The sequence below is a fragment of the Amphiura filiformis genome, chromosome 1 (assembly GCF_039555335.1).
Source record: "Amphiura filiformis chromosome 1, Afil_fr2py, whole genome shotgun sequence".
NCBI classification, from domain to species: domain Eukaryota; kingdom Metazoa; phylum Echinodermata; class Ophiuroidea; order Amphilepidida; family Amphiuridae; genus Amphiura; species Amphiura filiformis.
Genome location: NC_092628.1, coordinates 101,302,963 through 101,317,200, shown reverse-complemented (window position 1 = coordinate 101,317,200; position 14,238 = coordinate 101,302,963). Strand labels below are relative to the sequence as shown.

The window sequence follows — 14,238 nt, the reverse complement described above, 5'->3', positions numbered from 1 at the left end:
TCATTTACTTGTAAGTAGGTCATTTGAAAGTTTACTGACATTTTTCTACATTCTACTCTGCTTGCTTGTCAATGACATTGAAACGGGAACCATTCACAACTTGCCAACACACCGAGAACTTCCCTGAGGCGTCTCTGACATCATGGAATAAACCTGTACACCATACACTGAGGAGATACGTGCATGTACATCATGTTTTTAAATTGAGTGTAACATTGTTTTGATATACATAGGAGCTCCTACAAGGATCGCAGTTCGAAATGTTCGCACACACAGTTGGGCACAGAGGACACAAGCAGTCAATATCAATGCTTCAGTCTTTGTACAATTGCTACTAGTAATGTTTACGGGGATGAGGGACTGGGAATGAACAAATGAATGAATAAAAAGAATGAATCCGGGGAATGAATGATTGAACGAACGAACGAATGAACAAACAAATGAATGAATATTTTTTTAATGAATGAATGAATGCTGGGTTTAAATTGGACAAAAATAATATAACATCATGAATGGAAATTTAACAATTAAAATAATTAACTAAAATCAGTCACAAATGCAATTAAGATCCTACCAAAATTCAAAGGTTGATAAAAAAAGAAAGAAACTCAAGTCGCACAAACTTAATACACCAGGCACAAAAAGAAACTCGTCAGTTATATTCATCCTTGCTGTTCAATAACTTGATAATTTTGGATTATTCCAAATACACATTTTGTTAATTGACTTTTCTCATTTGACACCCTGTTCGTGAACATTGACCAAGATATGCACCTCCAAACTCTCAAACCCCAAAATGAAAAGTTGCAATTTTAACGATTCAATTGTGCCTGTTACACTTTATTGAAAATCGTTGAAAATGCAACTTTTGATTTTGGGTTTTGAGGCTTTGGAGTCGCATATCTTGGTCAATTCTTGTTCGTTTTTCACGAACAGGGTGTCAAATGAGAAAGCAAAGTCCAATTAACAAAATGTATATTTCAGAACAATCCAAAATTATCAAGTTATTGGACAGCAAGGATGAATATAACTGACGAGTTTCTTTTTGTGCCTGGTGTACATGTATGGGAACAAATATCAAATTTCCATCATGATGTATTATTGACACCAGATCTCATCACACTATCATATCAATGTATATGTGCATTGCAAGTACTGTACTTGAACTGTAGTCGTAATGCACACATGATTGTGGCTCACAAGGTATACAAACCACAAAATTATCAACACCCAGGGATTTCCCAAACTGCCCGACATGATTACTCTAGCATGTTGCACGTACAAAATGTACATTGGCACAATATTGAATACCAAAACCTATTATGGTCATTTTACCATATGACTTGGCTTGTTTCCTGGATTTCTACATAATATCATTTATGTCCCATCAGAATTTTATGTTGCCCAGTACATTTGGCTCTCACAAATAATGCGTACCAAAAACGCACCTATTTCTGACAAAATATGTTATAAAATATCTATATTTCTACCAAAAAGTGTCTGTTTTGGAGGTATTATTTTATTTATTTATTTATTTTTATTTATTTCTTATTTAACCTGGGGTGACCAATCAATGCACTGGCACTGTTCTCCCTTGGTTCCCAGGTGAACCCAATACTGTATAATTTTGTTAATTTTTTATGGTGGAGCAATGTTAATTTTATTTTTTTTTGCGATTTGAACTGTATGGGTGTTATTTCTTAAGCTTTCATGATTACAAACAGCTAAACATTAAAGCCTATGATGAAAATTTCCCAGAAGATACAGTTATAATGCCAAACCCAAAGCTAATTATAATGTTCAGAGTTTGATCTAGGTTTGAAAAATCAATTTTCAAATGTTACCATTTCTGTGTATTTTGGCCCTCTATCATGTCTATGTCAACACCATAAAAAAAACACGCACACAATTCTGTAAGTGCCACTTACTAAAAAAAAAAAAAAAAAAAGGACAAAAGCTGACTGACTGACTGAGGACAAACACAATTTTCTTGACAGGATTTTTTATGCCTAATATTTTAAAAACAAACATGATCTGGTAAAAATCTCAATCCACACCAGGCACAAAAAGAAACTTGTCAGTTATATTCATCCTTATCAATAACTTGATAATTTTGGATTATTCTGAATTATACATTTTGTTAATTGGCCTTTGCTTTCTCATTTGACACCCTGTTCGTGAAAAGCGAACAAGAATTGACCAAGATATGCGCCTCCAAAGCCTCAAACCCCAAAATCAAAAGTTGCATTTTCAACGATTTTCAATGGGAACGCATTGTTGTATTGCACACAAGCACCACGGGCCAATTAATAAAGCACACAGTGTAACAGGCACAATTGAATCGTTAAAATTGCAACTTTTCATTTTGGGGTTTGAGAATCTTAGTCAATTCTTGCTCAATGTTCACAAACAGGGTGTCAAATGAGAAAGAAAAGTACAATTAACAAAATGTATATTTCAGAATAATCCAAAATTATCAAGTTATTGAACAGCAAGGATGAATATAACTGACGAGTTTCTTTTTGTGCCTGGTGTAGAAGAGTGTTTGCCAAAACCTGATCCTAAGGAGCTGATATGTGTGAAGACATTGATATCCATCCATACCCACTGTTCTAATTATTTACAAACATTGCCCTACATCCTACTTCCCTCTGAATAACGGGAAGTCAAATTATTACCAATCAGGTGTAAGTTGAAAATTTTCCCTAATTTAAGGACAATGGCTGATACATCCTGTACAAAACCACAATATAACATTTGGCAGGTAAGCTCAACATTTACTACATGAATGCTAAAATTGGCTTATCAAGCTTATGAAAATTAAAACATTGTACAATGCTGTACACAACAAAAGATGCTTTTAGTCTATTTGGTGCAAATCAAGTAGTCGGGTATACATGTAGGCCTCGAAATAAGGAGGGCCCAAGAGCCCTCGGCCCCGAAAGTCAGTGAGGGCCCACAAAAGGTACATCTGGCGGGCCCAAAGTGCCCGCAAAATTTGGGACAAATGATCCACTTTTCTCACTTTTTTGTTTTTTAAAACCAGTGGCCCAAATTCGGGCCCACAAAAATTTGTGAGGGCCCTCAAACATTTAAGATCAAGGGCCCAAATGGCCCTCAGAAATTCTGGCTTATTTCGAGGCCTGCTGAAGTTGAAGTTAGGGAAAGTGATGGTGAATGAAGAAATGTCATATGACAGAATGTAAAATTTATTTCAATAATGTACTGATCATGATCAAGAAAAACAAATCGGATAAATTTAGATATACAAATTTTGTGTCTTTTTTTGTTGCCTTACACTGACAGATCAAATACATTAATTTGGTTCAATTTCATTTTCATCGTTTCTAGTACTACCTTTGATAGGTTTTCAGCATAATGCAGCTTATGACAGCCTTCAAGCTTTGACTTACGTTTGGCGGACACGCGTGTGAAAAAAATATTTAGGGGTGAAAACAGTCAAAATTCTTGATTACTTAAATGTTTCTAGGGGTAAAATATCACATATTTTCAGATTTTGGCACTTAAAACCCCTTATTTTTCACTAATTTTGAGAAAAAGTCATTTTTTGGTCCAATTTTGGCAGAAAATGGCTGTTTTGTGGTGACAAAAATTTTGACTTGCTAATTTCCTGTGAGTGTATGAACATTGAAAACTACTGCGCAGTGCCTAATTGTTTATGCTAATTATATGACAAGGGTACATTTGTGTTATTCAAATCATTAAATGGGATAAATCAATTTCTTTATTTTTGTAACAGGGTTAGAAAGTTGGGGGTCAGGGTGACAATTGATTTGAGAAAAAATGCAGTTTTCGCTTAAGTTTGAGCTTGAAAAAGCCATAACTCCTCAATGGTATAAGCTATTGAGATGCTTTTTGTGTCTTTTTGTTCAGTATTTCAATAGCTAAATAGTGGTATCAAACTTGACTCAGGTAAATGTACTGACAAAAAATAAGGTAGTAATATGTTACCCCTACCCCTAACATTTCGGTGGGTGTGAAAACAAGAGCACCAATGGTACTGTGGCTCTACGCTTCTTTGGTGGGAAAGCAATTGTTCTTGAAGTCGAATGCGCAACAGGTTGGTAGCTGACCCCTAGGTGACACCAGATGACCCCGAAATGACCTTCCAAAAATTTGACCCCAAATGTTGACTGTACCCACCAAGTTTCATGCCCATACGACAGTTTTGCTCATTTGACCTCAGATGACCCCTGGATGACCTCAGTTGACCTTGACCCACTAACCAATACAAACTTAATTGTTCTGCCTGGGGTCAAGATGCACCCACCAAGTTTGAGGAACATGTTACCCCACAAAATTTGGCTCCAAATGTTGACTGTACCCAGTTTCATGTCCATACGACAGTTTTTAGTAATTTGACCTCAGATAACCCCTGGTTGACCCCCGAATAACCTGAAATGACCTTCCAAAATTTGACTCCAAATGTTGACTGTACCCACCAAGTTTCATGCCCATACGACAGTTTTAGTAATTTGACCTCAGATGACCCCTGGGTGACCTCGAATGACCCCGAAATGAGCATCCGAAAATTTAACTCTAAATGTTGACTGTACCTACCAAGTTTCATGCCCATATGACAGTTTTTAGTAATTTGACCTCAGATAACCCCTGGGTGACCTTGGATGACCTTGAATTGACCTTCCATAAATTTGACTCTAAATGTTGACTGTACCCAACAAGTTTCATGGCAATACGACAGTTTTTAGCAATTTGACTTCAGATGACCCATGGGTGACCTTGAATGACCCTGAAATGACCTTCTGAAAATTTGACTCTAAATGTTGACTGTACCCACCAAGTTTCATGCCCATATACAAGTTTTTAGTGATTTGACCTCACATGACCCTTTGGTGACCTCGGATGACCCTGAAATGACCTTCCAAAAATTTGCCTCTTAATGTTGACTGTACCCACCAAGTTTCATGCCCATACAACAGTTTTTAGTAATTTGACCTCAGATGACCCCTGGATGACCTTGGTTGACCCCGAAATGACTTTCCAAAAATTTGACTCTAAATGTTGACTGTACCCACCAAGTTTCATGCCCATACGAGTTTTTAGTAATTTGACCTCAGATGACCCCTGGATGACCTCGGGTGACCTTGACCCACAAAACAATACACACTTGTTTTGTCTGGGGTCAAGATGCACCCACCCACCAAGTTTGAAGAATGTGTGACCCCCAGTCTCTGAGAAAATAGGTTTTCGCCTGTAATGCACAAATTATGCATGATTAAGTATTTCATAACCATACTTTGTGCTCAAAATCGAATCAGGTCGAGACCCTCTAGTCATGCTACCCCCTATCAAGTTACATCATCATAGCGCTAAGGGTTCTTATGGATCCCCATATACAGCTCCACAAGGCGGATTTCTTCAGATTTCCAACCATATTTGTAGAAGTGTTCGGCATAAATTATGCAAATTAACAACTAAATGCGCATAATCTTTGCCAAAAACTAACCAGGTGATCAGCAGGTGTGTATCGCTCCCAGGGGTAGCGCTAGAACTAAACACTCCAGTGTACGCAGGGACCCCGAACTTGCAGAAAATTAAAAAGTAGGGGGTCCGGAGTAGAGCTTGGCGAGTTTGCACAAATGCAGCATAAATATGCCTGCAATAGCGCTAGATTGAAAAAAACTGGGGATCTGCAGGGACCCCTGAACCCGGGCCCTGAACTTGCAGAAAATTTAAAAATAGGTGGTCCGAACTCTATTTTGGTGGGTCCGGGACCCCAAAAAGCAACCTAACGCTATACCCCTAATCGCTCCTGCCACCAGGTTTCACGTTACCATCGCCCAACGGATCTTCAGATCTTGCTATCAATTTATGCTGATTTTTGCATCCACCGAAAACATACGGTTACGGAGCAAACTTGTATATGCTTCCTCCCACCAAGTAATGTCCCCGCAGGTCTTACGGTTCCCCAGATACAGCTCCGGACGGACACACGCCCCCTCCCCCACACACACGGACAGACAGAAATAGTGATTACTAAGGCCCATCCTGAACGAGGTATCGGTACATGAGACCAGATATAGGCCTAAACATAGACCAGACGAGACAAAAATCAAACCCTCTCTTTTGCAGTGTTTGTATCCAAAGCTTATGCTTACATTTATTCAAATTTGCCATCAAACTGCATCATTTTATATATCAAATTAAAGCCCTTGAGTAAACAAAGCCAAAACTAAAAACCTTTTTTTTCATAGCACTTTCCGTAGCAAAGTTACATCTTGTCAAAGACTGACTTTCATCAAAAGATTCAGCTAGTAAAATTCCCCAAAACGCGTTTGGGGTGTTTCTAGATTTTAGTCTCATGGCGATAGCAGCTTTTTTTAATGGAACAGCTATCAAAATCCTCTAAAATTCCATGTGCGATTTGATTATCACCATAAAAAATCATATATTTGGGTCAAGTGAAGTATAGAAAACATATTTATGTAGGTTTCCTTCACCGACCTATTCTCGAAAAAAATTCAAATTTCTATGTAAATATGCATTGTGTTTGGGCCCCGGTCTCGGCGAATTTCGCTGACTAGCAAATGTGTTAACCAAGGTTTGCCTGGGATACCTATTAAAAATTACTTTAATCAAATTCGGAAGACTGAACAGTCACTTCCGGGTCCATTTTATCTACATCTGCACCATTGATCCATTTCAGAATCTGAATTGATGCAGAATTTATCCTCATCTAACAAATACTCATGATTTTCTTCTTCATCTGAAACATTTATGACATTATTTGCACAACTGAATCACTGCAATTTAATCTTTCCAAAAACTACGACTTTCGCCATTAGAATTGTTTATTGTGAACACATGTGCGAATGGTAGAGGGCTGACATCCTGAATTAATTGCATTACGTCATGCTCATCAGTCATCACTCTCTACACAGCCGCTGTGGTTCCGGTCCCTTCACTTCTAGTGTGGAGCGAGCGGACCAAAGCGGCTGGTGTAGAGACTGAAAATTATATTCATTCCTGATTCATTCATAAAATTCACAGCGCGTCGATTCTACTATGGGTGACGCCGTAAATTTAATTGAAAACAGCAGCAAATTAATTTCCGACATTTTCGTTCGAGATTTATGAACAAAATATGAATGTTTTTCAACAGATCATCAAATTACTTTATCATATATATTTTTTCAATTGGTAGCGTTACCCACACGCTTTATATATTGCTCCCACGCTTTTTAGAAACCCACCATTTATTCCACAAAATTTTAACCCCCACCCTTTTTACAGATTTTCAGAATTCCCAACCCCACGCTGGTAGAAAGCGTGCCACACAAACAATGCCAGCTGTGACCTTCGCTGGCGAGACGTTGTTTTCAGGGTTGTCAAACCCGCGATTTGGTAGCCCAATTGGGCGACTTTTGAAGATTTTAACCGGGACAATTTCCTGCCCCATAGAATACAAAGGGTAAAGAAAAAAATTGGGCGACTTTTCGATTATTTGATTCGGGCTGATTTTTTTTTGGCAACCCTGGTTATTTAGCATTAATTTAACTAAATTACTACGCCACTGGTCTCTAAATATTTTGAAGTGTTGTCCCATGGTGACGAAACTCCCGAGAACTCAATAAACAATCTGGACAAAGGAATCATCCAATCACGTTTCTAGCCATGTGAGATCACCGCAAAAATTCATGATAAAAGGTCACTTTCCCAAAGAAAAATAGTGCAATCCGTCAATTCCCGCCATGATCTCGCAACTTAAATTACTCAGACCAAAATAATCTCTAGCGCATACAGGGAACCAAGCAAAAGATAGAAATGACTTGTTTCTCGTGACGACTTTTGACTTTTCTCACTTCAAAATAAGTACTTTCCCCACTCCAAATTCACCTCTAAAGGAGTGCAATCGATTGAAAAATAACTCAGCAAAGCTTAGAACCCAATTTGATATCTAAATATCACACACACAAAAAAGCCTTAGTATAAACAAGCAGCGCCGGAAGTTGCCGAAAAATGAGTTAAAATATGGCTACCATCGAGCTGGAGTCCTTAGGCCCATTAGCTCCGCTAAGAGCCAAAAATAAAGACCCTCGCAAAAAAAATAAGTCCTTCAAAACTGTGAGGTTTAAGGCTAAACAAATATAAACTTGCTATAGCCAAGACCTCCCTCCAGTGCAAGTTTATATTTGTTTAGCCCTGAGAGTCCCAGTTTTGAAGGACTTATTTTTTTGCGCCATTTTTCGCTCAAATTTGAGGACTTCGGGCAGAAATATGCCTGTACAGTGCTATGGGGAAAATTTTCAAGTTGATAATTATGCATTTTTTATGTCAGATTCAGTTTCTATACAAAATTTCACCCTAGAAAATGTTCCTTTAAGTAGGATATCTTTCACTTCAAGTTCCCACCATTCTGGCCACCAAACGTAAGTCAAAGCTTGAACGCTGTCTTATGTATATATTTAATAATTTAAAGTAAATATTAAATAGACCTGGCAAAATATCATTTTGCCTGATCACATGATTTGCATCACATAGGGTTGATTACAATGTGTACTTACAGTCTAAAGCATTCTCGCATAGCTCCATGGGCAAATGCCTGCAAGGAAAACAAGAAAATTATGTGAACTATAATTCAGGAATATTGAAACTGTAAGTAAACTGAGTACCACCTCCATGCACACCCAAAGCAAATGCTCAAAAAGAGAAAGTTGTGACTACTGTTAATAGTTGCAAGTCCTACATCTATAGTCGAATTAGTCATAGAAAGTTGCGACTACTGTTGATACTTGTGAGTCTTCTATAGTCAAATTAGTCAAAGAAAGTTGCGACTACTGTTGATACTTGTGAGTCCTACGTCTATAGTCGAATTAGTCACAGAAAGTTGTGACTACTGTTAATAGTTGGGAGTCGTACGTCTATAGTCAAATTAGTCGTAGAAAGTTGTGACTACCATCAAAAGTTGCAAGTCGTACATCTTAAATCTTAATCCAATTTGTCCTGCTACCCTAAAATGTACACACTTCACTTGCGTGCACTTAGGGCTCATATCGAAATACCCTAACACGCTTTCACACAGAAAGAAGGCATGATTCCCTCGCTAAGCGCCTTCCTTAGGAAAGCTCGGTCAGGAAAGCGCGCTCCTAATTTAAGTGGCTAATTGCAGTGTTATAATCACACAGGATTTTAACAAAAGAAGGCTAGCACAGGAAAGCTGCAGGATGGTGCACACCTTCCTGTGTAAGGGAATTTCAAAAAGAGCCCTTATACATTCATGCCCATGATTTGTGCTATTTACAATAAATTGTCAATATCTTCTTATTTGACTGGTTACAGAAATTGTGATTTTTTTTCTCCATGAACGTATGTCATACTTACAAAATTTTCACTCATTCATTTGAATGTGTATCTTATATGACAAGAACACTTTGAAAGGGTCTCTGAGGTACATAAAATTGCCAAATTGCAATGAGAAGTAACATAACATCAAATATTAAAGGTCTTACAACTTGCAATACAGTGTGCGGTTTAGGCACTCACCTCAGTTGCCATTTTGATATTCACTTCATCGATGACCCATGTTTGTTTGGTACTGTGATAACGATGCCTTGTGGCCCGCTCCGTCTTGATATCCTCCAGATGAAACGATGCCCATGGATCATCCATAGACAGTGATTTCTTTATAGCCCGCTTCCACTTCTTTTTGAGTGGAGGTGTTCTGGCCTGCTTGATCGTAGCCGGTTGAGGCGGTTCATTTGTGTTGAGGGTGTCTTTGTTTTGGAGTATAAAATCGACTAGCGAGACCAGATTCACCATGGATCCATCTTCGTCGTCAATGCTCCCTGCGATCGGCGGGAGACTGTTGAAGTTGGTCTTGACTTTTCCTGGTATTGAGATGGGTTGACTCGACATTGTGATGATGATATTGATGAGCAGCTTACTAGCGCTAACTTTGATGCGTTCAAAAACCTCATTGGATGATTATAAGTCTGAAAGAAAAAAAAGAAAAAAGAAAATTTAAACTTAAAATTATTTTTTGGAAATGGCTGAAAAAACATTTGTAAAGAAAATAAATATTTTATTATTTTCTAGAAATAAACATTTTAGTAATTAATATATATACTATATAGTATAAGGCCATGGTAAATCATTGTCTAGTTTAGGCTTTGGTCGGTCGATCGCGAATATATTCAATTTAACTTATTTTGCTGTCCATGATTGTCTAGGATATTGTTAATGCCTCTTAGTATTAAAAAGCCTTCAATTGACGAAATCGCATGTACTCGAATGCTCAAAATTGCTTCCAGGAAAATGGCAGTGATTAACAGTTGATACAATTGCAATCAACGCGGAGATCAATTTCACAACTAAATTGCAGTTTTTATACCTGCACATGAAAACAGTTTGGACAGTAGCTTTCTCAGAGCGAAACATTTTTCGCGAATGTGCACGTTGTGCGCCAAACGTATTTCACACCCAGCTCTTCGCACACATTGCTCAGACGATTCCAGGTAAGCAGGAATCCCCGATAATCGCATTGGTCTTCGTCGTCCGAATGCGAGGGAAACAAATGCAGCCGTTTCCATCACAAGATGGCGCGTGGCACCATAAAACGCAGGAATTTTGTAACACGATGGATTTTCGTTCCCAAAAGTCACGACGACGATTTTAATCAGAGGTACTTTGAACATCACGAACCTGGAGGAAAGGGAGCGGCAAAAATTCATCTTGTTCATGGCGTAAAAGTTGGCGTTATCGCAGATGTTATCGACCAAAATGTTTCGCTGCGAAACGCGACCAGTATTTCCATCTGTCACAATGAAACATAAATGTCAATATCACAAGAACATCACCTACCGTAATTTCCGGAATATAAGCCGCGGCTTATACATTATTTTTGGAGCCGCCGAAAGTCAGTGCGGCTTATACGGCTTATACAGCAACGCTTTGAAGCAGAAAAACACACAAGAAAAAAAAAAAAGCCAGACTCGACCGCTGGTGAGTGAGCCAATCGGCAAATTGTTCAAAGTCATCAACATCGTTTACCGTAATCCTCTTTTATGTCAGTTCATTCATGGAAATTTTGATTGACAGTCTCATTGATTGACTGACATGACTAGAGTATTATCCCCGGAAATTATCAACAGACGCCGCCGTCATCCCGTCCCAATTTAATCATGATCGCATTGATGGAATTATCATTCAATCATTCTCATAATTGCAGCGATTTATTAATAGAAAGTGTAAAAAAATTATTGTAAATTTTTCTTGCATTTTTAATTTGATTCGTGTACAATTGTGAAGTTTGAGTAAAAAAAAATATGGTTGTTCGTTTTTATTAATATTATAAAAGTTTTTCACACCCAGCTCTTCGCACACATTGCTCAGACGATTCCAGGTAAGCATGAATCCCCGATAATCATTATTTTGCTTCCGAGCGCAGTTACTCCGACAGTGCATGTTCCTGACCCCGAGCGCAGCAATGATCCACCGTTACATATAAGGACTGCGCCGGGCGCATCAACTCCGAAGTGGATGTTCTGCGCCCGAGCGCAGAAATGATCCACCGTTATTATAATAAGATAATCTATTATTTTGCTTCCGAACGCAGCAACTCCGACAGTGGATGTTCTGCGCCCGAGCGCAGCAATGATCCACCGTTATTTAAATAAGAAAATCCATTTCTTTGCTTCCGAGCGCAGACCTAATAGTAAATATCAATAAACTTCCAGGAGTTATAGTTATTATTATACGCATGCATAGGCCTAATAGTAATAAACTTCTCCGTAGAGCTATTACAATAAAAAAATATATTATTAATATAATAAGAAAATAATTTATTTAGCTTCCGAAAGCGCATCAACTCCGACAGTGGATTCTCTGCGCCGAGCAGAAATGATCCACCGTTATTTTAATAAGAAAATCCATTATTTTGCTTCCGAGCGCAGTTACTCCAACAGTGGATGTTCTGCGCCCAAGCGCAGCAATGATCCACCGTTACATATAAGGGACTGCGCCCGGGCGCATCAACTCCGATAGTGGATGTTCTGCGCCCGAGCGCAGAAATGATCCACCGTTATTATAATAAGATAATCTATTATTTTGCTTCTGAACGCAGCATCTCCGACAGTGGATGTTCTGCGCCCGAGCATAGAAATGATCCACCGTTATTATAATAAGAAAATCCATTATTTTGCTTCCGAGCGCAGTTACTCCGACAGTGGATGTTCTGCGCCCGAGCGCAGCAATGTTCCACCGTCTTCATATAAGGGAGATCTATTCTCTTGTTCTGCGCCCGAGCGCAGAAATGATCCACCGTTATTATAATAAGATAATCTATTATTTTGCTTCCGAACGCAGCAACTCCGACAGTGGATGTTCTGCGCCCGAGCGCAGCAATGATCCACCGTTATCTTAATAAGAAAATCCATTTTTTTGCTTCCGAGCGCAGACCTAATAGTAAATATCAATAAACTTCCAGGAGTTATAGTTATTATTATACGCATGCATAGGCCTAATAGTAATAAACTTCTCCGTAGAGCTATTACAATAAAAAAATATATTATTAATATAATATGAAAATAATTTATTTAGCTTCCTTATTTTAATAAGAAAATCCATTATTTTGCTTCCGAGCGCAGTTACTCCAACAGTGGATGTTCTGCGCCCAAGCGCAGCAATGATCCACCGTTACATATAAGGGACTGCGCCGGGCGCATCAACTCCGATAGTGGATGTTCTGCGCCCGAGCGCAGAAATGATCCACCGTTATTATAATAAGATAATCTATTATTTTGCTTCTGAACGCAGCATCTCCGACAGTGGATGTTCTGCGCCCGAGCATAGAAATGATCCACCGTTATTTTAATAAGAAAATCCATTATTTTGCTTCCGAGCGCAGTTACTCCAACAGTGGATGTTCTGCGCCCAAGCGCAGCAATGATCCACCGTTACATATAAGGGACTGCGCCCGGGCGCATCAACTCCGATAGTGGATGTTCTGCGCCCGAGTGCAGAAATGATCCACCGTTATTATAATAAGATAATCTATTATTTTGCTTCTGAACGCAGCAACTCCGACAGTGGATGTTCTGCGCCCGGCGCAGAAATGATCCACCGTTATTATAATAAGATAATCTATTATTTTGCTTCTGAACGCAGCAACTCCGACAGTGGATGTTCTGCGCCCGAGCGCAGAAATGATCCACCGTTATTATAATAAGAAAATGTATTATTTTGCTTCCGAGCGCAGCAACTCCGACAGTGGATTCTCTGCGCTCGAAGCGCAGAACATCCACTACCGGAAGTTCTGCGGAGGGGCGCAGGAGCTCCACTGGTGGATGACGTACATAACTCCACACGGGGAAAGTACCCGATGTGTGGTACCAGAAATTCAACTTTTTCGAGCGCAGCAATGATCCACCGTTACATATAAGGGACTGCGCCCGGGCGCAGCAACTCCGACAGTGGATTCTCTGCGCCCCCGAGCGCAGAACATCCACTACCGGAAGTTCTGCGGAGGGGCGCAGGAGCTCCACTGGTGGATGACGTACATACATGCCGTGTGCTTTCCCTCATTACGGTAATTATTCATACACAACCGCCGTCCGCGGGAACACGGTTCTGCCATGCGCACGTTGAAAGTAGACATTTTTGGTAAACAACTTTACGAGCGACCTTGTACTTCCCGGGGTAGTCCCTCATTAAATATTCATAACTTCATTCATACCGACCGTGGGGAAAGTATCAATTACACCATATTTAGAAACATGTTTACCTGGGCATTTGCCTACGGGGTCCTGGGGGCCGGGGTGATGATCTCACCAGGCCCCGTGTATTATTCATGTTGGTTCTGATTTTATTCTCTGAATATGGGTTTTGTTTCATATACAATTATTTTTAAAGCAAGTTTATGGTCAAGAAGTTTATTTTTATAAAATTTGAATGAATTAAGGTTTTGTAATTTAAAAAAAAAAACTTTTCTTAACCATGCGATTGGCGATTCCCGATCAAATTGATAAACAATGTGAAGTGAAGGGGAATCCCTGTGATGACGATCGACGTTTGAGATACGTTTTGATGGGGTTTCCCGACTTGCTCATCAGGGCTGGCAGTAGCACATGGCGAACGACCCCAAGACCCGGAAGATAGAGGATGCAACCTCGCGGCGCGGCGTGTGTGATGGACTATTTCAGCTCAGAATTCGTCAATTATCATTGGTATTTTGAATACATAAAAATCATACAAGGATAC

The 14,238-nt window shown here is 39.3% G+C and overlaps 1 protein-coding gene across 1 annotated transcript in view; it reads right to left on the bottom strand.

Annotated features, from left to right (window-relative positions):
* Positions 1 to 14,238, bottom strand: part of LOC140160608 (eukaryotic elongation factor 2 kinase-like) — a 63,415-nt gene that overhangs the window by 36,536 nt on the left and 12,641 nt on the right. The window contains exons 2-3 of the mRNA XM_072183856.1: positions 9,526 to 9,974; positions 8,547 to 8,584 (exon numbers count right to left, since the gene is read on the bottom strand). Of these exons, the coding sequence (XP_072039957.1) occupies positions 8,547 to 8,584; positions 9,526 to 9,897 (410 nt within the window). The 5' untranslated portion in view covers positions 9,898 to 9,974. The remainder of the gene's footprint in view (positions 1 to 8,546; positions 8,585 to 9,525; positions 9,975 to 14,238) is intronic.